This window comes from Mobula hypostoma, chromosome 1, assembly GCF_963921235.1.
Source record: "Mobula hypostoma chromosome 1, sMobHyp1.1, whole genome shotgun sequence".
In the NCBI taxonomy this organism is placed as follows: domain Eukaryota; kingdom Metazoa; phylum Chordata; class Chondrichthyes; order Myliobatiformes; family Myliobatidae; genus Mobula; species Mobula hypostoma.
In genome coordinates, this window is record NC_086097.1 from 143148421 (window position 1) to 143174736 (window position 26316).

A 26316-nucleotide genomic window follows, 5' to 3' on the forward strand; every position below is an offset into this window, starting at 1 on the left:
AGTTTAGTCATTGGTGAACTATGTCATATTCAATATTGAGTTGGATGGATTGATGGAATGTCATGTTTTGGGAAAAGGGAAAATAATTTGAATGAAGGTTGCATAGTTGCTGAGACAAATAGCCTTTTTCAATATTTTGACTTCTAAGTGTTCGTTTTCTAATTGAGAAAATACTTGTGGTGAAGTCAGGATTAACTCTGGTGATATGTTACCATCATCTACAGGCTGGAATCTTTTATGAAAATGGTCAATAGTCATTTTTGTAAAGCATCAATGGCTGGGGCTGCAAATAAAAAAAGCATCTCAGAGATGCTGAGAAATTAAGCCATGGAAAAATAAAATGGGTTGCATTTTTGACCTAATGCACCATGAAGTGGTACTGAACGCCTTACATGTCAGCTGATTTTGAAGGCTCTGGCAGCCAAAGGCATTATCTGTGATCACTGCCATTTTGTGCATGACAGTGTCAGCTATGACTCAGTCAGAAGCAAGAACATAATCTGGAGCAGCACTGAAGGTTGATGATACACCGAGATTAGACTTTTAGATGTACAGTACGTGTATATTTACATGTACACATGATTAGCACCAGACCGGGAATGTAGTGTATTTTGGCCCGTATGTGTCGGTCTGTCAATCAGCATCACCTGAGAAAGATAAGCTGGCTATCATCACAATATTGTTTATGAGACTATGCTGTGTCAAAATGGCTGCTGCCTCTTCTAAATAAGCAGAGCAGCTAGACTTTGTATTTCAAAATATCAATCTGCTGGAGGAACTGTAGCATGTGTAGAGGCAAAAGGATGGTTGACATTTTGGATCAAGTAATCATCCCTTTGCAACCACAGAAGTTACCTGACCTACTGAGTCTCTCTGATGGTTTTATTTTGTTTCTAGTTTGTTCCACATTCCAGCATCTGCTATTTCTTGTGTCTCTATTGGAAGCATCTCATCCTTGGGATAAAAAGGTGGTGCAAATTTTCAGGGTTTTCATTGGTTAAAAAGAATCAGATATTTAAAAAGAATTTTGGGTGCAGTGAGGCTGATGTCCTTGCTACCCAGGGTGGTATAGATGCACTCCATGACTGATCTCAAGCATTGCAGAGCAGTGCTGAGCAGGCACTTTGATAAGCCAGCACCAGTTCATTATCTGCCAGTTCAAGTCAGTGTTAAAGATCTCGTGGCTGCATTCGGGATATAGAGACACAGTGAATTTCAGAGGCCACAGGATGAGTGGTTCAGTAGTCGAGAACTATTAAACCAGAGAAATTCTACAACTGTAGTTCAAAAAGATGAATTCAGGTTTAAAACCCAGGAAGCAAAAAAGCTGGCAATAAGTAAAGACAGTTGTCAGATAAAAAGAACTCATCTTGTTTAGTGCCATCTTCTGTGGAAGGATTGTATCTTGTCTAATTGGCCTCTGAAATGCCAAACTATATGGTATTCCAGGGAAAGGTTGCCTTCTTAGAGCACCTGTGTACGGGACACCCATATCCCAGGAAAAATCAATTGCAAATAATAGCCCCTATGTAGCTCCACAGATTAACTCGTCAACTGTCTGTCACATACTGCTGGTTGTTACGGAGAACAAATGCTGTACTTCCTTATAGACCAACTGTTAACAGCTATTCAGTAGGTGAAAAGCTTCAGGACAAGAGTGAAAGGGTCTCAGACATACGCAAATACAAACACAGAACTATTTGTGCCATTTACCATCAAAAGATCACATCGCGATGATTAGAACAGTTTAAAAGCAGGTACCAAAAGTAGCTTCAGTTTAAAGACTGATGTGTATACACTCCAAAAATAAAAATGGCCAGCTTTTAAAAAAGTCTATTCATGATCCATTCTTGAGCAGTAAAAATAACTGGCTTATCTCCACACAATTGAAGTTTTAATACTTCCTGAAAAGCACAAGAATAAAAACAACTGAATTTACAATTTCATTACCTCGGATGCTGGCAAAAGAGGCTGAGAAATGGATAAGTCCATTATCTGCCCACTTGCAGCAGCTCTCCTGAAGAATGTGTGTAGAGGGAGGCAATTGGTAACAGTGATGAGTGATGGCTGTTTGCACAGTGGGCTCTCGACAGGCTCCCTGCGACACAGGACTCCATGATATACTGAACTCCAAGCAGATCAGACAAGCCAGGAAGTGGCAAGTTACACAGACAAGACAGCTATATGCTTCCTCTCTCTCTCTCGCTCTTTGTGCTAATCTCTATCTTGTTGAATCAACAAGCTTATGAAGGATGTGGCAAATCGTTTTGTGCCCTGTCTACAAACAAAACAAAAGTAATAGATATATTCTTCCCTTTCTGAAACCATTCTAACATGCCAGAATGGCCTGAATTTGTGGACAGAGTATCCTTACAGACAGTATTATAGTTGAACCCAGTGCAATCTTGCACAGGGACACAAGGCAAAATATAAAATCTCTATTAGCACTTTAGTTCAAATCACAATTCTATTTGATGAGCAACCTTGCTCGTGGCTACTTCACTATAACAAGACAACAGAATGCATTGCAGAACTTACACTTCTCTGATCAGGCTCTTAATAGCTCCTGAGTAATTTCAGAGCTATCATCTCTACCACCAAGGAGAGAGCAGCAGTACAACGGGAACAGCATCACTTCAATGTTCTCTAAAAGTCTCACACCATCTTGTCTTGTATGCATCCAATCAATAGTAACAGCATTCCAGCATTCCAGTTCTTCAAGTGGCATCTATGTGAGAGCCTCCTTTTCATAGAACATAGAAACCTAGAAAACCTACAGCACAATACAGGCCCCTCGGCCCACAAAGCTGTGCCGAACAAGTCCCTATCTTAGAACTACCTAGGCTTTACCCATAGCTCTATATTTTTCTAAGCTCCATGTAACCATCCAGGAGTCTCTTAAAAGATCCTATCGTTTCCGCCTCCACCGCTGGCGGCGGCAACCCATTCCACGCACATTGAATGGAGAAAGTCCACCAACTTCTCCTCAAGGTAAACAAGTGACTTTCATTAAAATATTTCTTCAAAGTAAATACTTAGCAAGCATGCACCTGGGAATTAAACCCATTATATAACCCCCCCCCAGCAAAATTCATAGAAGGAATAATTTGCAAGTTTAAGAACAAACCTTTTAAACAGAAAAATATTTTACATAGTCATAGAGCAGTACAGCTCAGGTACAGGCCCTTCAGCCCAATGAGCCTCAACCACTTCCTCTGGAACTCACTTCATATATACACTACCCTCCTTTGCCCCTGATGTCTTTTTCAAAATCTTTCCCCTTTTACCTTAAACCTATGCTCCCTAGTTTTAGAATCCCCAACTCTGAGGAAAAGACTTTTACCATCCATCTTATCCATGCCTTTCATAATTTTAAACATTTCATACCTCTTTCAGGGTTGGCCCTCATTCTCCAATGCTCCAAGGAATAAAGACCTAACCTGCTGAGTCTCTCCCGATAACTCGGGGCCTCTAATCCTGCCACATCCGCATTTATCTTTGCAGTTTAACTGTGTCTTTCACATAATGAGACACACAAAACTATACTTAATTCAGCCTCATTCATAACTTGTATAACTACAGCATAATATTCTAAATCCTTAGTCAGTGCCATGAATGAGGAAGACTAGCATGCTTTTTCATTGCCCCTTCTATTGGTGATGCTACTTTCAATGAACTATTCACTTGTACTCTTAGGTCCCTCTATCCCATTACACTCCTAGGGGCCCTACCATTCACTGTATGTCCTATCCTAGTTTGATCTTCCAAAATGCAATACCTCATATTTATCTGGATTGCAAGTCATTTGCTGGTCCTCAGTCCACTTCCCCAACTGATCAAGAGACCCTGTAATCCAAGCTAACCTTCTTCACTATCAACAACACTTACTAATTTTGTGTCATCCATAAACTTACTGATCAAGCCTTTAGCATTCGCATCCTGATCTTTTCTATAAATAGGGAACAGCAAGGGTCGTAACATTAACCCCTGCACCACAAAACTAGTCACTGGCCTTCATTCCAAGAAACACTTCAACCACCACCGCCTGCTTCCCAACTTGAGCCAATTTTGAATCCAACTAGCCAACTCTCCCTGGATTCCAGGAGACTTAACCTTTCTGACCAGCCGACCATACTGGTCCTCGTCAAAAGCCTTGCCAACACCAACTATCTTATCCTTATCTAGCTGTTGGGTTTTACTTCTTAAAAGAACTTTAAAAGTTCATCAAGCACGACTTCCCATGCACAAAGTCATGCTGACTCTTCCTGAACCGATTCTATCTATCTAAGTGCTGGTAGATCCCATCTTACAGAGTTCCCCCCAGGAACTCACCCACTATTGATGTCAGGCTGACTGATTTGTGTTTCCCTGGCTTCCCCCTGCTACCTTTCTTAAATAATAGGACAACCTCAGTCACCTTCCTGTCTTTCGGAACATTACTGGATAGCTAATGATGAAGCAAATATCTTCTCAAGATCATCCAGAATTTCTCTTTGGCTCTCCACAAAATACAAGGCTGTATTTGGTCAAGGGACTCTCTCTCTCTCTCTCCCTACCCACCCTTTCACTCTTAATAAGGTGCTGGAACTTTTTGGATACTTTCCTAAACTTTACCTGCCAGACTCATCTCATACCCTTTCTCTGACCTCCTCATTTCCCTCTTAAGTATCCTTAATCAGTTTATAATTGTTAAGGGATTCATCTGATCCTGATATCCTAAACCCATTGAATGCTTTCTTCTTTTCCTTGACCAAAGCTTCAATATCTAATTTTAGCCACTATTCCCTAAACTTGCCAACTTTACCCTTCACTCTAACAAGAATACAATGCTTCTGGACTCTTGATATGAAACTCTTAAAGCTCCCCACTTGTCATTCATTCCTTTCCTTTCAAACAGACCCACCTAGTCAACTTCTGCTAGATCCCATTTAATTCCCCAAAATCAACTCTGCTCCAGTTCAGGATCCTTTACGCTGGATCTTTTCCAGCAATATCTTAAAACTAATAGAATGATGCACACTGGAGTCAAAGTGCTTCCTGACTGCCACTTCAATTACTTACCCTACTTTGTTCCCCAACAGGAGGTTCAGTATTGCACCTTCTTGAGCAGACCCTCAATATACGGACTCGGAAAACTTTCCTGGACAATTTTCACAAATACCACCCTTCTAGGCTCTTAACACTCTGCCTCACCCAGTCAATACTGGGGAAATTAAAATTTACCATTAACACAACCCTACTATTCTTGCAACTATGAGCAATTTCTCTGCACACCTCAAGTTTCCACTGACTATTGGGTGGGTCCATAATACAGGCTCACTACAGGGACCCTCCCCTTCTTGTTTCTAATTCAGAGCCTCGTTGAATGTTCCCCTAAGGATGTCATCTCAAAACATTGCTGTTACATCCTCCCTGGTCAAAAAGGTACACTCTCGTCACTGACCTGCACCTGTCATGCCTACGGCATCTGTATCCCGGAATGCTGAGCAGACAGTCCTGCTTTCCTCCCAGGCAGGTTTCCATTATGGGTATAATATCCCAGTCCTCAGATCCAATCCACACTCCAGCTTCATCCTTCTTACCTACTAAACCGCGAGCATTGGAATAGTGTTCCTTTCTCTGCCTTTACTGTAACCCTGGCTATCCTGATTACTACACTTACTCTCACTGGCTACTGCTTTATCCAATGACTTGCTCCTGCTCCAGGTCTCATACCCCTTCCAAATTACTTTAAGTCCTCCTGTGCAGCACAGTCAAATTTTCCGACAAGGATATTAGTCCCTCTCTAGTTCAAGTGCAATTTGAGCCTCTTCTAATGGCTGCTTCTGTTCCAGAAGAGATTGCAATGGTCCAAGAACTTGATTCCCTGCCTCCTGCACCCACTCCTCAGTCACAAATTCATCTGGACAATGCTTCAATTTCTGACCTTGTGAGCATGTGGCACTGGGAGTCATCCGGAAATTATTACCCTCAAGGTCCGGCTTCTTAACTTCTTACCCAAGTCTTTACTTTCTGTTCTGTAGTCTCACCTAATGGAAACATCTACATAAAGTGGTAGATACAGCCCAGTCCATCAAAAGCAAAGCCCTCCCCACTGCTGAAACATTTTATGAGCAGCACTGCCCCAAGAAAGAAGTATCCATCATCAAGGACCCCTACCATCCAGACCACGCTCTCTACTCACTACTATCATTGGGCAGGAGATACAGCAGCCTTAGGTTCCACTCCACCAAAGTCATGAACAATTATTACCTTACAACCATAGGCCTCCTGAACCGGTAAGGACTTCACTCATCTCAACTCGGAACTGATTCCACAACCTACAGACTCACTTTCAAAGATCCACCACTCGTGTTCTCAGTATTGTTTGTCTTTTTCTTTGCACAATTTTTCTTCTTTTGCACATTGATTTCTGTTTTTGTTTATGCTTAGTTTTTCATACACACTATTCTCCTTTATTTTCCTGTAAATGTCTGCAAGAAAATGAATCTTAAGGTAGTATATGGTGACACATATGTAATTTGACAATAAATTGACTTTAACTAAAACTCCCTCTACTCATTCCGCAGCACCCCATCATTTATTCTACTGATGTTACTTGTACCAACATGTATAATGACCTCTGACTGTTTACCCTCCCCCCTGAGTACTTTCTATAGCTACTCAGAAACTTCCTTCACTCTGGAACCCAGGAGGCATACACCATCTTACCACCTTTTCTGCAGCCAAAGAAATATATCCAAATCAGTTTTAAATAAACTCAGTGACCACATCTCCACAGTCCCCTGGGTGTGAAGACTTTGGAAGTTCATCACCTTCTGAGTGAAGAAACTTTTCTCACATTAGCACTTAATTACCCATCTTCCCGACTAGAATAATTCCCTTCAGCCAAGGGAAACACCTCCATTCATCACAAAGCTGCTCGGCTCCGGAAAATTAGCTGGCATCATCCATTAATGTCAAATTTTCCCTCATTTTTTGTAATTTCAGATATCTACAACTATCATCAGAACTTGCATTTATGTCCCACTGTTTACACAATAAATTACTCAAGACGTATCACTAAAGTGTTACTGAACAAAGTTGCACATCAAATAGCAGCATATGAGGATAGAAAAGATCAGAAATGTGGTTTAAGTGTTAAGTTTTAGAGACCATCTTAAGAAAGAGACAGAGATAAATGCTTAGAGAGGGAAGTTCAGAGTTTGGTGCTTGGCACCTGAAAGTATAGCAACAGCTGGTAGAAAGATTAAAGTCTGGGATATGCAGGACAGCAAGATTTCAGGAAGAGCTTAAGCTGGTTACTGTAACTGAGAGAAGCAAATATACTTAGTTAGTCAGTTAACCATTTATTTAGAGATACAGCTCAAAACATGCCCTTCCTACCCTTTGAGCGTTGCCGCCTAGCAACCCACTGCTTTCACCCTAGCCTAATCACATGGAGACTGCTCACACTTAAAGCAATGAATGTCTCACTTCCTCTTTATCAGGATTTATATCCCACATACTGAATGTTGGCAAAAAAAACAATCTTTTGATTGACATTGATGAAGTCTACACATACACTTTTGAGAACTGAGTGTACCTTAAACTATGATCTGAATTCATTGGATTACCAGAAACAACTATTTTATTTGGGAATAGCTGCTTTTATTCACAAATGTTCTGTGGTACCTGGGTGACAGAACTTGCAGCAAAAACCATCCTTCAAATTAGCACTCATTCCATCTGCTGTCAATCATCAGCAAAGTTTACATAGGTATGATAAGTTGCTGACTGATCTGTTTTGGGCTTCATCAGGACATTCTGCTCGACACCTCATCACAGTCTTGGTCCAAAGAGTGAACTGGCTACTTCTGACATCATGGGCAACATTAACTCACCACTCTATACAAGAAGTGTGGCATCATGAAGCTCTGGTCGAACTTAAGTGAATTGGTATCAAGAGAAAAATACTTCAATGCAGGAGTTAAACCTCAGTCAATGGAAGATTTTGATGGTGTTCAATTAACATCACAAGAATTCCTTGGGGCAGTATTTGAGGCTGCTTCATTAAGATGTTCCTACCAAATAAATGTCAGAAAGTGGTATTCATATTTACTTACTCAATGTTTGATGTCATTCTCAACTCCTCAGGAAATCAAGAAAACATTAAGGAATGAGCTGATAAGTGAAAAGCAATATTTATGCTATACATGCCAGGCAATAACCATGTCAAGGAGTGTTTAATCAGCCAGACCCAATACCTAAAAGCACTGCTTTACTAGGCCACCCACCACTAACAGTCTTAGAGACTCAAATGGGCCAACCACAGATACTGTGATAACAAGAACAAGTTACAGAAACTGTTACAATGACTTACCCCATGAGAGCCCATATATACCACATGGCACATCAAGAATGTAACAGAAATACTATCCACTAGCCTGCTGTATAGAATGAGACCCTTTGGCCCATAAAGGTCTACACTGACCATCAGGTACCTACTTGCATTAAACATACACTAGGCCATTAAATCCTCCCAACATTCCAACTACCACTTGCATTAAACTGGGACAATTTGGTTTCTAGTGGACATACTAAACCTGGTCTTTGGGATGTGGAGGGAAACCAGAACATATTAAGGTAACCCACACAGACACAAGGAGAACATGCAAACTCAACACAGAGGCTGGGATTGACTCTGGGCTGCTGAAGCTGAGAGACAATAATTCTACACCCTTCACTACTCTGCCGCCCCGAATTCTCAAGCTGTTTGATCCCCCTTCCACCATCATCAACATTCATTTCTTCCACCACTGCTTGTGTTTACAATTTCTACCAGTTAAAAAAATGCACTGTAGTGATTCATTCAGGCTACTGTGATGTCACCTCCAAATCCAGCAACTCCACCAAAGATGAGCACTTCAGACAAACTGCTAGAAGAATTCAGTGGGTCAAAAAGCATCTGAAGGGGAAAAGGGATGATTGACAGTTTGGGTCAAGATCCTGCATGAGGACTAATGGAAGACAGTATGCACACATAAGTGAGAAATGAGACAGAGGCCGGAGAGAGATAGATGGAAATAGATGAGGTGGGGGGCGGGGGGAGGGAGAATAATATGTAGGTAGAGCCAGGTGAGGGGCAAGGAGAGGAACAAATTAGTTTTGAGACAGAGGTGACAACAGCAAAGAGGAAATAAGAAATAAAATCTTCCAGATATTTGAAACCGATGGAGAAGGCTTGAAAAAGAGGCTGTTATGTGACAGATTGACCAGATGAAGAATAGATGGGTAGATGAAACCAGGTGAAGCATCAAGATAAAGGGATGGCTTTCTTTCAGATGGTAAGGGGAGTAGTTGGTGGTATGAGAGTCAATAGATTTGTAGCCGTTATCAGTGGTTGCTTGCCTTTTGAGATGGCAGAAGTAGTCAAGATAAACTTCAGGCCAGAGTGGAAGTGGTACTTAAAATGGTAAAGGTGACAAGTTCTGCACAAGTGTTGGTAGAAACACCAATGCAGTCATCACTGTAGCAGAGAAAGATTTGGGGCTATTTGTCAGAGTAGGTTTGGAATAAGGGCCATTATTTATAAGCCATCAAAAGGACAGATATAACTGGGGTCATACAGATGTCTGTGGCAACACATTTGATTTGTGGAAAGGGGGAGGAATTGAAAGAGAATTTAATGAGGTTGATGAGAGATTTAGTAGAGGGAACTGGAAGATGTTAAGATGTTGGAAGACACGAGAGATGTCCTTGAAGGAGAGGGGAAGAGACTGAACAAGGAAAGACAGGATAGAATCAAGTTATTAAGTCATAACTTTGATGTGGCAAGGACAGGCAGAAAGAACAGGTCCACCGGACAGTCCTCCTGTGGGTCTTAGATAAAAACTGGCAGAGGGTGTTTAGGGCAGTATCAGATCGGATGCTGTGGAAAGGAGATCCCTGATGTGATTAAATTTGTAATTTATACAATGCCCTCGTGGTCATAGGAGTCATGGTCTTGGAGAAGGCAAGAAGAAGCATTCATGATCCACCACTACAAGATGTTGGAAAGTACTGCAAGAGTATTTTAGCCAGAAGGACTGCAGCTGTTCAAGGTAGTGGCTCAACAGATAATTGAATTCCTAACACCTAATGTGGTCTAGAATCTTAAGTTTAACACCTGAAATTGAAATTGAAAAAAGAATGATATATCAACTTGGTATGACTTCAATGTACCCGATAAAAATAAACACAGCAAATCCTGACACACTGCAACCTTTGAAATTGGTTACAATTTGGAGCATCATTGATTAATTAGGTGACACAAGATTTGGATAAATTTGCTCCTTAAGTTGAATGAAGTATCCATTTTATCAAAGACGCCAATTATTACCTGCCTCACCACCAGCAACTATCTCTACCCTCTTATCTACCAGGTCCCTGCTATTCAAATCAAAAACTTTCGTATCTACCTTTTCCCAGCTCTGATGAAGGGCCACCAACATCTAAGTTTCTTTTGTATGCCGCCTGACATACTAAGTATTTGCAAAATGTTTCCATTTTATTTCACATTTCCAGCATTCACTAAAATCTACCAATGCTTTACTAAGAACCTTCCTTCTTATCATATGTAGAAACACCTACTGATGATTGTGTTCTTCATTTGCATTTGTAGCTCAGAGGATGCATTATTTTACAGTCACGCAGTAATTCAGGTATGGGCAGACACGTGGCACAAAGTGCAGACAACAATCACCTTCGACAGCATTCCGGCATCTTACCCTTCACATTCAAAAGTATTACAATTTCTCCAGCTTTAACTTATTTGGCTGGGATGATCGTTTATAACTGGAGATTCAAGCAGACTAGCAATATGGAAATTCTGAGTGCTTGGACAGGTAAGAGGCTGGGTATCCTGACAGGATGCTTTCTCTCCAATTTGCCAAAGTCTCTTCACCATATGCACATGTCAAGAGAGTGATGTGTAGCCTATTTTGCACTTTATTCTGGAATATTACATAACTCACAGTCTTGGAACACCAAGGAAACGTCTGGATTTGTGAACTTTAAAGCATGATATATTCAAGGATACAATAAAATGACACAGTTTAAGATAGTGACCCCACAGACATTAAACTACAAGAAACAAGCCAAGATATACATCCCTCATTCCATCTATTGACAAAAAGGACAAGAGGTACAGGCCCAAAGGAACACCTTCTTTTGGAGCAACACACATCAAAGTTGCTGGTGAACGCAGCAGGCCAGGCAGCATCTCTAGGAAGAGGTACAGTTGACATTTCAGGCCGAGACCCTTCCTCAGGACTGGCAAAGGGTCTCGGCCTGAAACGTCGACTATACCTCTTTCCTAGAGATGCTGCCTGGCCTGCTGCGTTCACCAGCAATTTTGAAGTGTGTTGCTTGAAATTCCAGCATCTGCAGAATTCCTCGTGTTTACCTTCTTTTGCAAGTTCAGTCCTGTGAAAGAATCTAGTACCTTTCACCCTCTGTATCTGAATCTAAGTCTAGGAACTCTGTATCCGATAGTACTGTGGGAACACCTTCACCAAAAGGACTGCAGTGATTCAAGAAAGCAGTTTGTCATCACATTCAAGTGCAATTTGAAATCAGTAATAAATGTTGGCCTTAGCTGGTGTCAACTATGAATAAGAAATTTGTGTACAAAGACAAATTTAGATTTAGTGAAAATGTAATGAATCTGTTCTCCTTACACTTGAACCCAATATGGTCAAGTGTAAGGAGAACAGATTCTCACATCTTCACACAAATAGACATTCATGCTATTATTTTAGTAAAAGCTTAAGTGGGCACCAATGTCAGCATGGACTGTTTGGGCTGAATTGCCTGAATATATGATGTATTGCTCCATGACCTCATAACTCTGCACCTCCCTAAAGCCTTGGGATTCTTCAAAAATTATGACATCCTGAGCTGAAAGCAATTCTACAGCTGAGGCAATTAGTGCCTTACATTTTAAAATATTACTTTACACCTTGTGTTGAGAATTGTATGGTACTGTTTATAAAGCTTAGAAATGTCTACCTTTATTTTAAAAAAGAAAGCTTTTCAAATGGCCCTGCCACATTGAAAGCATTCCACATGAAAGCCATGAAGCCTCTCGGTTCCTATCTCCCTTTAAAATGGAACCGTGTAGATTGTAAATTGCTGCCACTATTTCTTCTTAACAAATTGCATCAGTTTGTACATTTCACTTTCTATCCAAACATATATTTAACCAGTGCCACGGCCTCCAAAATCTGTTACCATTGTCCTCATTGTTTATAACAGTTCTGAGTTAAGTGTCATCTACAAACTTTGAGATTACTCTCTGTTTACCAAAGTCAAGGTCATTCACGCACACTAACAAGAATTGCCCTAGTACTTGCATACTTCCTTCTTCTGAGAAAGTTTCATTTACGACAATCTTCTGCTTTCTGTAATAACCTCATTTTTTTCATCCACTCTCCCTTTAATGACAAGCCTTTAAACTCTGTCAATTGCTGTCTTCTGTGGGTATTCTGGAAATCTAGAACTAAAACACAAAATGTAAAAAATAAACTTGGGTCAGGCAGCAATCACGGAAAGGGAAACAGTTAACATTTCAGGTCTGAAGCTTTTCACCAGAAATATTTTTTTTAAAAATTACTCTCAGTAACAGAAGAGAAGGGATAGGGCGAAGTGTGAAACCAGGGGCTTTTCTCAAATGGAATGAATATTGGGCCAGTTATGCTAAGGTTAAGCTTCATTTGAGTAAATGTATTGCTAACGTTGTACTGTACAGTTTCAGTATTGTGGAGCAGTTGCACAGTTTAAATGTGAAAAAAAGAGGAGACAAAAGAAAAAAAGATTGCAGGCTAAATGGGCAGTTGTCGTGAAAACAGAAAGAGCAAGCTAGCTAAAGTTCAAAAATTCAATATCGCGTCCTACGGGCTGCAAGGTGCCCTGATGGAAGGCAAGGTGTTACTCCTTAAACTTGCCTAGGACCTACGTTGTCACAGTGTCAAAAATCACAGCTAAAAAGTTGGAGTGGGATGGTGAATCAAAGCTCAGGATTGTTCCTAAGAATGGAGGACAGGCACTCCGCAAAATAATCACTGAGTTGCATTCAATTTCTCAAATGCAAAGCAGAGCACATTTTGAACACTAAATAGAATATATTTGCAAGAACTGCAAGTAAATTGCTGCCTCATCTAGGAAAACATTTTGGGTGCCCGAATGAAGGGGAGGGGAAATCGGAGAAAGGACAGGTGTAGCACCTCCCAGTGAAGTGCCAAAGGATGAGTAGATGAGATGAGTGCAGGCAGTTATCAAAGAACCAATTTCTTCTAAATGCTTAAAGGGAAGGAGAAGAAAATACATATCTGGTGGTGGAATCTAATTGGACCTAGTGGAAGTTGCAAAGACTGATCAGTTGAGTGCAGAGACTTAGACAAACTTCTATAATGTACTGTATATTGACTTGTTGAATCATGGCATGGTATGGAAACACCAATGCCCTTGCATGGGAAACCCAACAAGTAGTAGTGATTATAGCCCAGTGCAACATGGGTAAATCCCTCCCTACCATTGAGTATATCCACATAGAGCATTGTTGAAAGAAAGCAGCATCCATCATCAAGGATTCCCACCATCCATGCCATGCTTTTCTCACTACTGCCATCAGGAAAAAGGTATAGGAGCCTCAGGACTCACACTGCTAGGTCCAGGAATGGCCATTACTCCTCATCCATCAGGCTCTTGAATCAGAGGGGACAACTTCATTTGCCCCATCACTGAACAGTTCTCAAAACCTATGGAATCACTTTCCAAGTCTCCATCTCATGTTCTTGATATTTATTGATTGTTTATTTATTGTTATTATTTTCTCCCTCTTTCTTTTTGTATTTGCAGTTTGTTGCCTTTTGCATATTGGTTGTTTGTCCGTCCTGTTGGGTGTGGTCTTTCATTGGTTCCCTTTACTGTGAATGCCCAAAAGAAAATGAATCTTCAGGTTGTAAATGGTGACATACATTGTATGTATTTTGATAATAAATTTACTTTGGTGTGGTGGCAGGACCAGTTCTGTTCTTGCTCTGTTCAGGAGTTGAAGAGATGTGAAAAATAAATGCGTTCAATGGCTCTATACACTGTGGTAGGGAGGAAGCCATAATTCAGCAAGAAGGAAAGCATTCCCATGTGGAGTATTTCTTCAGAGCAACTGTGACTGAGATGGAGAAACTGCAGAAGTTAAATGAGTTACTCCATTCACTTTGCCTTCTGATAGAAGGCATGGTGGGTGGAAGCACAATCAAGGTAGCTATAGGAGTTGTGGGCTTATAGTGGGGGTTGCTCTCACCCACAAAAAGGCTCCAGAAAGGAGGAGTCAGAAATGGACAATGTAAAAGTGAGACTTGCACCTGAGTGGAGAAAGCTGTATCAAAACAGTCTTTGATATACCAGAGAAAAACAGTTGATGATGTCGGCCCAGATGGACTGAAAGGAAAGCTGTTCCACATATCCCACAGAAAATCAGGAATGGATGGGGACCTTACAAGTGCCCATAGCCATATAATTGAACTGGAAAAAGAGTGGCGGAGGAGAAGTTGTTTATGTGAGGGTGAGTTCAGCCAGGTGAATGCATGTGATTAATGAAAGGAACAGCTTGATCCTTTATTAATGACACTTTGCCAACTGTTTCACCCTCATTAATCCTCTCAGTTATTTCAGCAAAGACCCAGATCAGTTTGTCAGACTGTTCTTGTTTTAATGCTCCTGTTGTTTATTATCTAAGTTTATCTCTACATCTGACAATGGACCTTTAATCTGCAATGTTAACTCTGTTTCTCTTTCCATGGTTGCTGCCTGATCTGCTGAGTTTTTCCAGCATTTTCAGTATTTCTTTAAGGTTTCCAGTATCTGAAGCTTTTCTTTTGACTATCCAAAGGGTTTGACAAATTGATTCCAGGGATGAAGGTCTTTGGATATGTGGACAGACTGGAGAATCTGGGATTGTTCTCCTTGGGACAGACAAGACTGTGAGGAACTAAATGGTCTCCTTCCATTGTAACCATTCTGTGATATTATACATAAACGTTTCAAAGATTACTTCTGAGACCATAATGGAACCCATAGACTTTTCTACAAAGAGTGGGAAATTTTGAGATGCTGTGAAACTTCTGTTTACACAGGGCTTCTGTATGCTTCTGGTACATGGACTTCAGCTCTCCACACCATCGTCCTTCTCTAGGAGAGGACATCATGAATGACAAGGCATTACTGAACAGAGAGACCAGAGACACAAGTACAGTTTCTCGAAAATTGCAACACAAGTTGTCACAACCGCTGACACTGTTGCAGAGTCTAAGTGCCATCACAGGCAAGCAACTAGAAGGTGGCAGCAATCACGTGGATAAGAACGTACGTTCTAGCCAGTTAGGGTTTCTTTGCAATTTTATTTAACTCCCTTTCTTTCGTTTCAGTCTTGTCAAGTCTTGACCGAAGCACAGTGATGACAACACTCCCTGCTTACCTCCATCCACATCCTGAAAAAGAAGATTATTAATTTAGTATGAGGTTGCTGCTTTAGTGCAGCAGTGATGGCATTAGCTTTTAAGTTTGGGAGTTTTCAGTTGGTGGTCCTCTTAGCTGAGCGTTTATTACTTTTATTGTTCTGAACTGTTCCAATGTACTGTCAACGAACTGCCTTAAGGTGCTGAGGAGGGCATGTGGCATGCTTTCCTTCATCAGCCGTGGCAATAAGTAAGAGTCAGACTGTCATAAAACAGTCCTACAAAACACTAGTGATGCTGTACTTGGAGCATGTTGCACAGTTCTAGTTGCTGTGTTGTAGGAAAGATGATATTACACTGGAGAAGGCACAGATACACGTGGATGTTACCAGGACTGGAGAGTTTTAATCATCAGGAGAGAATGGATAGGTCAAGTCTGTTTTCCAAGAAGCAAAGGAGGCCAAGAGGTGATATGATAAATATATAAAATTATGACAACCATAGGTAGGGAAAATAATCATTGTTCATTTCCCATGGTGGCAGTGTCCAAAACTAGACAGCGAAAGTTTAATGTGAGAGGGAGATTTAAAGGAGATACAAGAGAGGGGAGGCTTAAAGGAGATAGAAGAGGGAGCAGATTTGAAGGAGATACAAGAGGGAGGAAGTTTCAAGAAGACAGAAGGGATAAATATTTCATGCAAAGAACAGTCAGTAACAGGATTGAGCTGCCGGGAGAGGGAACGGTAACAATTAGGAAGCATCTATACAGGTATTTGAATGAGCAGAGCATGGAGGGCTATGGAACTAATACAGGCAAGTGGGATTCATATAGTTAGGCATGATGGTCAGCATTGACGTGGTGAGAAGAAGGGTTTGCTTCCATACTGAATAATTTGGTGACTCTATTTTGAGTGTAACAGGTAAGAAATTCCCAAGAGTTAGGAGGTATGTTGTATTCTTTCAGCAAGGTAATTTTGAGAACATCCTCGAATGATTCCCTCTGTCCATCTGCTAATCCCAGCTCATGACAGAATTCAGAATAGAGTTCCTGTGTTGTGAGTCTGACGTCAGGCAATGTGAACAATGTGGCCCATCCGGAGGATGAATGTTGGTTGAATGTAATTAAAGCATCATTACTGATAATGTTGGGTTGGGAATGGTCACTCATGCCAGTTCACTTAGCCTTCCAATAAACTTGGAAGATTTTTCAGAGAATACTAGTAATAACCTTCAAATGTACCATTCTTCCTTTGACTATAAATGTTAACGAATTTTTTGTTGCTTAATAGCGAAACCTCAGCAACAGGAAAAAAAAGCAAGAGCGATAAGTGCTTAGTAAATCTACCAACAATCTATTCTCTTACCCTCTCTTTACTCAATGTAGCCTTTTCATAAAGAGGCATCTCACTTAGATTTCTGTATTCCTTTCTTGTTACGAATCCAAGAATTATCCTATCAATCTGGACAATAATGTGATTAACTGGATCGGCAAATTTACGGATGATACCAGGATTGGGGAGGGTAGTGGACAGTGAAGAAAGCTATCACAGCTTGCAGAGGGATCTGGATTAGTTGGAGAAATGGGCTGAAAAATGGCAGATGGAATTTAATGGAGACAAGTGTGAGGTTTTGAACTTTAGTAGGACCAACCCAGGTGGGTCTTATACAGTGAATGGTAGGGCACTGAGGAATGCTGTAGAACAAAGGGATCCGGGAATTCAGGTTCATAATTCATTGAAACTGGTGTCACAGACAGATAAGGTCATAAAGAAAGCTTTTGGAACATTGTCCTTTGAAAAGGAGGTCAATGTATCTGTTATTAACACTTTTTTGTAGAATACTAACGATACTCAGCAGTGAGACCCCAGTACTGTGGGAGAGCTTTCATTGGAAAAATTTGTTTTTGCTTCTCCGTGTCAAAATGGGCCGATAAATAGGGATGGGTGAAAGCATGGCTAGTAAATTAAACCTGGCTTTCGGTGTCCTCAAAAACTGAAAGTTTGTGACATTCAAAAGTATTTAAAATACAGAATTAGTAAAACATTTTAAAATATTTTTAAACCTAATATATTGATCCTTGAAATGACAAAACACTTTAGATTTAATCTGACCCATGTACTTTAAGCAGATTCCCAGATAAGTGCTCAGTAATTACTTCAACATCATGTGACTACACCAGACACAGTTCCCAGGCACAGTTGGGAAATAGGTGAATGGTTTCCAAGAAATTCTGGGCTTCCAAGTTCATGCAGGTGTGCACAGAACCTCTGTATCAGCTGGACAGACAAAACAGCCAGCATTTGCCATCTGAAGCACGTTGGGGAAAAAATGTTATCAGTGGTAATGCAACTTCATGGCAAGACAAGATGTTTGTTGATGACTCTGCTTCCTTATCTGAGAAGTTGCAAATGAAACATCCTGCAAGACCTGAACAGAGAGTCACACACAGAGACACAGATCATTGTCAAGTATCACACATGCCACATCTACCAGGAAATAACAGACTCCAGCAAAATGACGTATAACGATCAAAACTTGACATTTAATTTCATTACAATTGTAGAATTGCTCACTGTAAATATCAAACAGCTTATTATTAACCTGAAACTTTGGTGGTCCAGATATCTAAAGACAGATCAGATTAGAAACTTGATATTCTGCAGCAGGTGCCTAATCTATTAACACCATTTACAGGGTGTTTCAAGAGAATGATGGAACACCACATATTTGTCTGGATGAGCCCAGCTGCTGTAATACTCAACATCATCCTAGTCAAAGTACCTTTACTGGCACCCTGAACACTCATTCCCTTCACTTGGAGCACAGGGCAACAGTGCAGACCATTAACAAAATGCACTGAGGCGACTTGCAAAGACTTCTTCAGCAGCACTTCCCAAACAGTAACCTCTACCGTGCACAAGATAGCGTAGAAAGAACCAAGATCTGAAAGATCAACCAGACTTGGAAATATATACTGATCTTTCAAAACTGCTGGGTCATAATCCTGGATGCCCAACAGTACTGTGCAAATAACTTTGACAAGAGAATAGCAGTTCAGGAAAGCACCTTGATCTGCTATTTTCTCAAAGGCAGTTAGTAATGAGGCTCACAAGTGATTTTCACCCCATGCACCAAGGGGAGCATCACACATGGCTGCAGTTGCAGACAACACGAATGGCTAATCAATGGTTCTAAAACACATGTTCCCTAGCTGAGTGCACATCTGCACTTTCTGGACAGATCAGATCAGAGTGTTAACATCTAATCTTCAGTTCATTCTGTACAATTTGTACTTCTGCACTCCACAGCAGGGTTCAATGTTCAAACAGTAAGGTAGAGAAACTGCATTCCTATTTCAGCAAATGCAAGAGCACTGACTCAATACCACTGAGAGCCAGTTTACACTTCATATCGGCTCATCAGTGTCACAGGAGCCGTATCTGGTGAAGTTGAATGAGACTGACAACCCACACTGAAATGTTAAATGGAGGCAAGTTGTTTCTTGGGAGGAGGAGGGGGGGGGGGGGAGGGGGAGGAGGAAGGGGGGGAGGAGGAAGAGGGGGGAGGAGGAAGAGGGGGGAGGAGGAAGAGGGGGAGGAGGAAGAGGGGGGAGGAGGAAGAGGGGGGAGGAGGAAGAGGGGGAGGAGGAAGGGGGAGGAGGGGGGGAGGAGGAGGGGGGAGGAGGAAGAGGGGGGAGGAGGAAGAGGGGGAGGAGGAAGAGGGGGGAGGAGGAAGAGGGGGGAGGAGGAAGAGGGGGGAGGAGGAAGAGGGGGGAGGAGGAAGAGGGGGAGGAGGAAGAGGGGGAGGAGGAAGAGGGGGAGGAGGAAGGGGGAGGAGGAAGGGGGAGAGGAAGGGGGGAGAGGAAGGGGGGAGAGGAAGGGGGGAGAGGAAGGGGGGAGAGGAAGGGGGGAGAGGAAGGGGGGAGAGGAGGGGGGGAGAGGAAGGGGGGAGAGGAGGGGGGGAGAGGAGGGGGGGAGAGGAGGGGGGAGAGGAGGGGGGAGAGGAGGGGGGAGGAGGAAGAGGGGGGGAGGAAGAGAAGAAAGATGTTATAAGTAGTTACAAGGAGCAACAAGGATACAAGGGATTAGGGACAACACCCTCTCTGAGGGCGATGGAAGAATAGATGGGGGGGGGAATTTTTATCAAATTTGTTCAAAGCAGATGTTGGGCCTATGGATGAATGGTCAATGACATTGGGGTGAAGGTTGTGAATTTGTGTTGAAATCACACACACACACAATTGTAATAATGGAGGAACGCTAAAGAGAGGGAATGGAAAAACGGAGAGAAAATGGGAATTTAACTAAAGAAAGGGGAATAAAACTTGAATGTTAGGTGAGCTGCGAGACAGTGTCGATTACCTGCAGCAACGGTGGTGGTACATGAGCGAAGGAAACAGACAGCAGTGTTTTAGGCGAGCTCAAGTCAGCAGGAAGGACTACATTTTGTTTTTCCCTTTTCTCTCTCATTCCGGATGTGGCTAACGGCAATGAAGTGATAAGACTGATTGCAACAGGCAGCAGTAATTAAAGAGTTTAGTTACTAAATGCAAAAGAGGAACAAGAGAAAAAAAAAACACAGCTACTGTGAGTTGAAATGGAATTCACATCTTACAGCACCGTTAGTTCCAAAAAGTTTAAATGCCCCTGAACCAAATGGAAGGGGGGGGGGCCCAAAAAGGGAGAAATTAGAATAATTTAATTGCATTGTACCCCGTACTGACTATCTGGAGTACTGGTTTTGGCACTACACCAAATATAATTGGAGGAGGTGCAGCACGAATTCCCAGGGTCAATAGAGAGCAGAGAGAGCTATATTACAAGGTTAGCTTTCAGACATTTAGTTTTTAATCCCACATTCAGATTTTTTGGGGAGATTCTATATCAAAGTGCTTACAATGATAAAGGTATTAATCAGATACAGAGACTGTTTTCCTCAATCAAAACTTCTAGAATGAAAGATGCATTTTGAACAGGGCTATTCAAGAGCAATTTAAATGGCAGAAAGTCAGAGATCATTTATATCTGTAGGCAAATAGTGCAATATGTAACTCTTCATCTGGAGAACTAGACAGTGGATCAATTGCAATTTTTAGAAGTAATGTTATAACTATTTGCTCGGTCATTGTTATCGAGTTAGTAAAGGGCATACAGAACACTAAATACTAACATCAAATAGCAAGAGTGAATGACATGAATTCTGGATCATACAATGTAAAGTATAGATGCACACATTACTATCAACAAATGTGTGAGGAGTGGAGAAGGGCCAGCTTTAAGGTGTAAATATTAAATTATGCTCTGTGTTGGAATTCTTGCAGTTTTGTGTATAGGAATAATGTTCTCCAGTAGTAGTGAAGCACCAGCTGGTTTCATACAGACTCAAGAGATTCTGCAGATATTGGAAATCCAGAACAACACAAATAAAATGCTAGAGGGACTCAGTAGATCAGGCAGGATCTATGGATGAAAATAAACAGGCAACGTTTCAGGCCGAGACCCTTCCTCAGGATTGGTTTCATACAGTACTGATGAGCCATGAACATTGGGCTGGTATTAACCTAGTTTATGCTGAAAGAATTGAAGTGCAATTTGCACAGTCTAAGGCAGAAAAGAAAGTTCTAATACTGCATAAAATCTAAAGAGCCTGATATCTGGGTTTTAAACAGGGATTGGTCATCTGAAGGATCTACAGGGCTTCCAAAAACCAAGGAATCTTCTCCACTGCACGAGCAAACATTTTGTGAAGGATGAAAATAAACAGGTATTTTCATTTCTTGTTCCATCTCGGAATCAGAATCAGGTTTAATATCACTGGCATATGTCATGAAATCTGTAAGCCCTCCTGCAGGGAATAGGCTTTAGGTCTGAGTCTAAGCCAGAAGACTTTCAACTTTGCCTGTTACCTCTCTTTCTCCGCTCAAAAAACCACATGTTAATAGTTGCAAAATTTCTGTTTGCAAAGAGAAGCACAAGTAGTTACAAAACTTCCTTGCAGGTTTTTCCTTTACATAACCTCAGAAAACGAGGGCAGCAAACACTGTGCGACCATGCCACAGAAGAATGACTGTTAATCTGGATCCACTATGCAACTAAAACCAGTCACTGATAATTCCATATTTTTACTCTCTCAGTCTACGATATCTCTTGTTCAAATTCCATTGACTGTCTGCAAGGGATTATGCAACCATTTTTCACATGCAAGCTGAGCCAAAGGGAATTACCCAAGGCTCTGCAGCTCAGTCCAAAATCTTTCCTCACTCAACTTCATATCAAGAATCATCAGGTGAAACTCCAGATTTTAGTGGCACTGCCCCACAATAATAAATACACATGATCCTGTAAAGGAAGTTATTACAAGCAATAACTTACATTGTCTTCAATATTCTATATCCTGCATGTTTTTATTTTGTGCTCCCTTTATATATGAAATAATCTCTCTGGATGCCATGGAAACAAAAGCTTTTCTCTGTATCTCAATGCAGGTAACAATATTAAACCAAATAACCAAGCAACATGGCAAAATGTCCAATAGTATTTTGGATGTATCAATATCTAATGCCAATAATGATGTAGTTTGAATTGGTGCATAGACTTACTGTTTTCAAATGAGTACAGTATATAAAAGATTGTCACCCACCACAATTAACGGTGTGATTGCCTAAAACAAAAACATTCTTCAAAATTGTGAGACTCTGGAATGTGGTTTCATCACTGCAAGATGGAAAGAGGCATTAAGTTTCCTTAGACTACATTTAGGGAAATACAACATGCTTAATTCACCTTAGCAATTCTGTTTTGCAATCTGTCAAGTTATAATGTTAAATTTCACAGCAAACCCAATGCATCTTACCTTAAGAATTTACCACTCCTTATGTACTATCACCTATTTACTAGTTTTGTATTCTTTGCTTCCTTTATCAGAAACTATTATTTACCTGATTTACTCTGCTCTTGGACTGTTTGTCCTACTCCCATCAGGGAAGAGGCTTGTAGTATCCATGCCAGGACCACCAGACTCAAAACGTTACTTTCCCCAAGATTGTAAGGCTGATCAACTCCTCCACCCACTAACCCATCCCTCCACAACCCCCAACCATCACTACTTTACGACTTCCTGTCAGTCACAAGATCACAAGACAAAGGAGCAGAAGTAGGCCATTCGGCCCATCGAGTCTGCTCCACCACTCCACCATGAGCTAAACTAGTCTCCCTTCCAGTTCCAATTTCTGGCTTTTTCCCCATATCCCTTCATACCCTGACTAATTAGATACCCATCAATCTCCTCCTTAAACACCCTCAATGATTGGGCCTCCATAGCTGTATGTGGCAACGAACTCCATAAATCCACGACCCTCTGGCTAAAAAAATGTCCCCTCATCTCTGTTTTAAATGGGTACCCTCTAATTCTAAGACTGTGGCCTCTTGTCCTGGATTCACCCACCAAGGGAAACAGCCTTTCCACATCTTCTCTGTCTAACCCTTTCAACATTTGAAATGTTTCTATGAGATCCCCTCTCATTCTTCTATTCTCTAATGAATACAGTCCAAGTGCCGACAAACGCTCCTCATATGTTAGCCCCTGCCTTCCAGGAATCATCCTCGTAAATCTTCTCTGAACTCTGTCCAACATCAGAGCATCCCTTCTAAGATAGGGGGGCCCAAAACTGCACACAGTATTCCAAATGAGGTCTCACCAGTGCCCCATACAGCCTCATCAACACCTCCTTACTCTTAGACAATATTCCTCTTGAAATGAATGCCGACATTCACTTTCCTTACTGCCAATCCAACCTAGTGGTTAACCTTTAGGGTATCCTGCACGGAAGTCCCTTTGCACTTCCGATTTTTGAATTTTCTCCCCATCTAAATAATAATCTGCCCGATTATTTCTTCTTCCAAATGTACAACCGTACATTTGTCAACATTGTATCTCATCTGCCATTTCTTTGCCTACTCTCCTAAACCAACCAAGTCTCTCTGCAACCTTTCCGTTTCTTCAACATTTCCTGCTCCTCCACCTATCTTGGTGTCATCTGCAAATTTAGCCACAAAACCATTTAATCCATAATCTAAATCATCGATATACATTGTAAAAAGAAGCAGCCCCAACACCTACCCCTGTGGAACCCCACTAGTAACCAGCAACCAATCAGAATAGGATCCCTTTATACCCACCCTTTGCTTTCTGCCTATCAGCCAATGCTCCACCCATTCCAATATCTTTCCTGTAATTCCATGGGCTCTCATCTTATTAAGCAGCCTCTTATGCGGCACCTTATCGAAGGCCTTTTGAAAATCCAAATACACAACGTCCACAGCCTCTCCCTTATCAATCTTATTTGAGATTACCTCAAAAAATTCCAATAGGTTGGTGAGGCAGGATCTTCCTTTTATGAAACTATGCTGGCTTGGGCCTATTTTGTCATGTACCTCAAGATATTTCATAACCTCATCCTTGAGGATCGACTCCAATAACTTTCCAACTACCGATGTCAGACTAATAGGTCTGTAATTTTCTTTTTGCTGCTTCCCTCCTTTCTTAAACAGCAGAACTATATTTGTGACTTTCCAGTCCTCCGGAACCATGCCAGAGTCTATTGATTCCTGGAAGATCATTTCCAATGCCTCCACAATCTCCAAAGCCACCTCCTTCAGAACCCGTGGGTGCATCTTATCCAGTCTGGGAGACTTATCTATTCTTAGTCCATTTGGCTTCCCAAGCACTTTCTCTCTAGTAATCTTGACTGTACCTAATTCTATTCCCTGATACCTCTGGCTATCAGGTATATTGCTTATGTCTTCCACTGTGAAGACTGATGCAAAATACTCATTCAGTTCCTCCGCCATCTCTTTGTCACCCATTATAATTTCTCCAGCGTCATTTTCTATCGGTCCTATATCTACCCGTGTCACTCTTTTACTCTTCATATATTTAAAATGAGTCAAATTATGTATAGACACTCCTGTGTCTAGCGTCACTTTATGGACATACGATCGATGTATATCTATAAGCAATCATATGTATTTATATCTATTGTGATTTTTATTATTATTGTGTTCTTTATCTTTTGTGCTACATCAGATCTGGAGTAACAATGACCTAGTTCTCCTCGACACTTGTGTACAGGAAATGACATGTAACAATCCTGAATCTACAGCAAGCGCTTCCTCAAGGTCTTTTGAATTGTGTATCATTCACTTGAATGTACACTTTGAATACTCTTATCAAAGGCCCTGGCAAGGACCAACAATTACAGTTAGTACTCAGCACCCTTAATGTGGCAAAGGTGCTTTACAGCAGTGTTAGCACAAGGTGACCTTGTCCTCGACGACAAACAGTTTGGTTAATCAGGTAGCTTTTAAGCAATGTGGAAGTTTAAAAGTTGAAAGTAAATTTATTATCAAAGTACATATATGTCACCAAATACTACCCCGAGCTTCATTCACAAAAGAACAAAGAAATAAAACTCAACGAGTAAAGCACTAAGGAGTCTCTGTCCGTGCTCCCCATGGAATGCATGGGTTTTCCCTGGGTTCTCCGATTTCCTCCCACAGTCAAAAGACGTACCGGGTGGGATCAGCGGTCATTGTAAATTGTCCCATGTCGGGATTGTCGAGGGTTGCAGCGGCAGTGTGGCTCAAAGGGTCAGGAGGCCCTACTCCGTGTTTTATTGCCAAATAAATAAAACAGATTTAAACCTTTGTTGAAATGTGGAGAAAATGTCGGGAAGCAGGAATATTCCTGGAAACGACAGTGTGGAATGAGCTGCCTGAGCAAGTGGTGGATGCCATTTCGATTTCAATGTTTAAGAGAAGTTTGGTTGGTACATGGATGGGAGAGATGGATGGCTATGGTCCGGGTGCAGGTTGATGGGACAAGGCAGTTTAAATGGTTCAGCATGGACTAGATGGGCCGAAGGGCCTGTTTCTGTGCTGTCGCTTTCTGCGATTCTCTGACCAGTAAGTCTCACTACAAACAAAGACTGACAAGCAACCAATGTGCGAAAGATGACAAATTGTGGAAACACAAAACAAACAAATGAATAAATAAATAAATAAGTAATACTGGGAACATGAGTTGTCGAGTCCTCCAAAGTGAGTCCACAGGTACTGTTCTGTGATAATTTCAGAGTTGAGGTGAGTGAAGTTGTCCATGCTGGTTCAGGAGCCTGACGGTGTTCCTGAACCTGGTGGTGTGGGATCTAAGGCTCCCAAACCTCCTTCCTGATAGTAGCTGCAAGGAGAGAGCGTGACCTGGCTGGTGGAGATCCCTGATGATGGATGCTGCCTTCTTGTGGCAGCACTCTTTGTAGATGTACTCAATGGTGGGGAGGGTTTTTCCTGTGATGAACTGGGCTGCATCCACCATTTTTGTAGGTTTTTCTGTTCTTGGGCACTGGCTGTAATGCAACCAGTCCACTGTGCACCTATAGAATTTTGTCAGAGTTTTAGGTAACATGCTGAATCTGCAAATTTCTTCGAAATTAGAGGTGCTGCCGTGCTTTCTTTGAAATGGCACACACCTGCAAGTCTCAGCACAGATCCTTGATATGATAACACCCAGGATTTTAAAAAGGGAGAAAGTTCTATAGCTTGGATCTTGGCAGCTGAAGGCACAACTGCCCTTGATGGAGTGATGATATTCACAATTAGAGTAGTGGAAGCTCTAGAAATGAAGGACATAAAGATATTGTGGGAGAGGGGTCAAAGGCAGCAAAGATTAGCGTGTCCTCAAGTTTAAAGAGCATAGAACAAGGCAGGTTAGCTGGAATGAGTTGGGACAGCCACACAGATAGAATAAAATGGGATTAGAAAAATGGTTGTTTGATATCTGGCAC

At 41.4% G+C, this 26316-nt stretch overlaps 1 protein-coding gene across 3 annotated transcripts in view; it reads right to left on the reverse strand.

Annotated features, from left to right (window-relative positions):
- nbeal2 (neurobeachin-like 2) overlaps positions 1–26316 on the reverse strand; it is a 231554-nt gene that overhangs the window by 190520 nt on the left and 14718 nt on the right. Inside the window, exon 1 of one of the 3 annotated variants that reach the window (XM_063057257.1) lies at positions 1951–2151. The exons of the other annotated variants lie outside the window; for them this stretch is intronic. Within the exon in view, the coding sequence (XP_062913327.1) occupies positions 1951–1992 (42 nt within the window). The 5' untranslated portion in view covers positions 1993–2151. Of the gene's footprint in view, positions 1–1950; positions 2152–26316 lie in introns of those variants that run through there. 3 annotated transcript variants of the gene reach the window in all.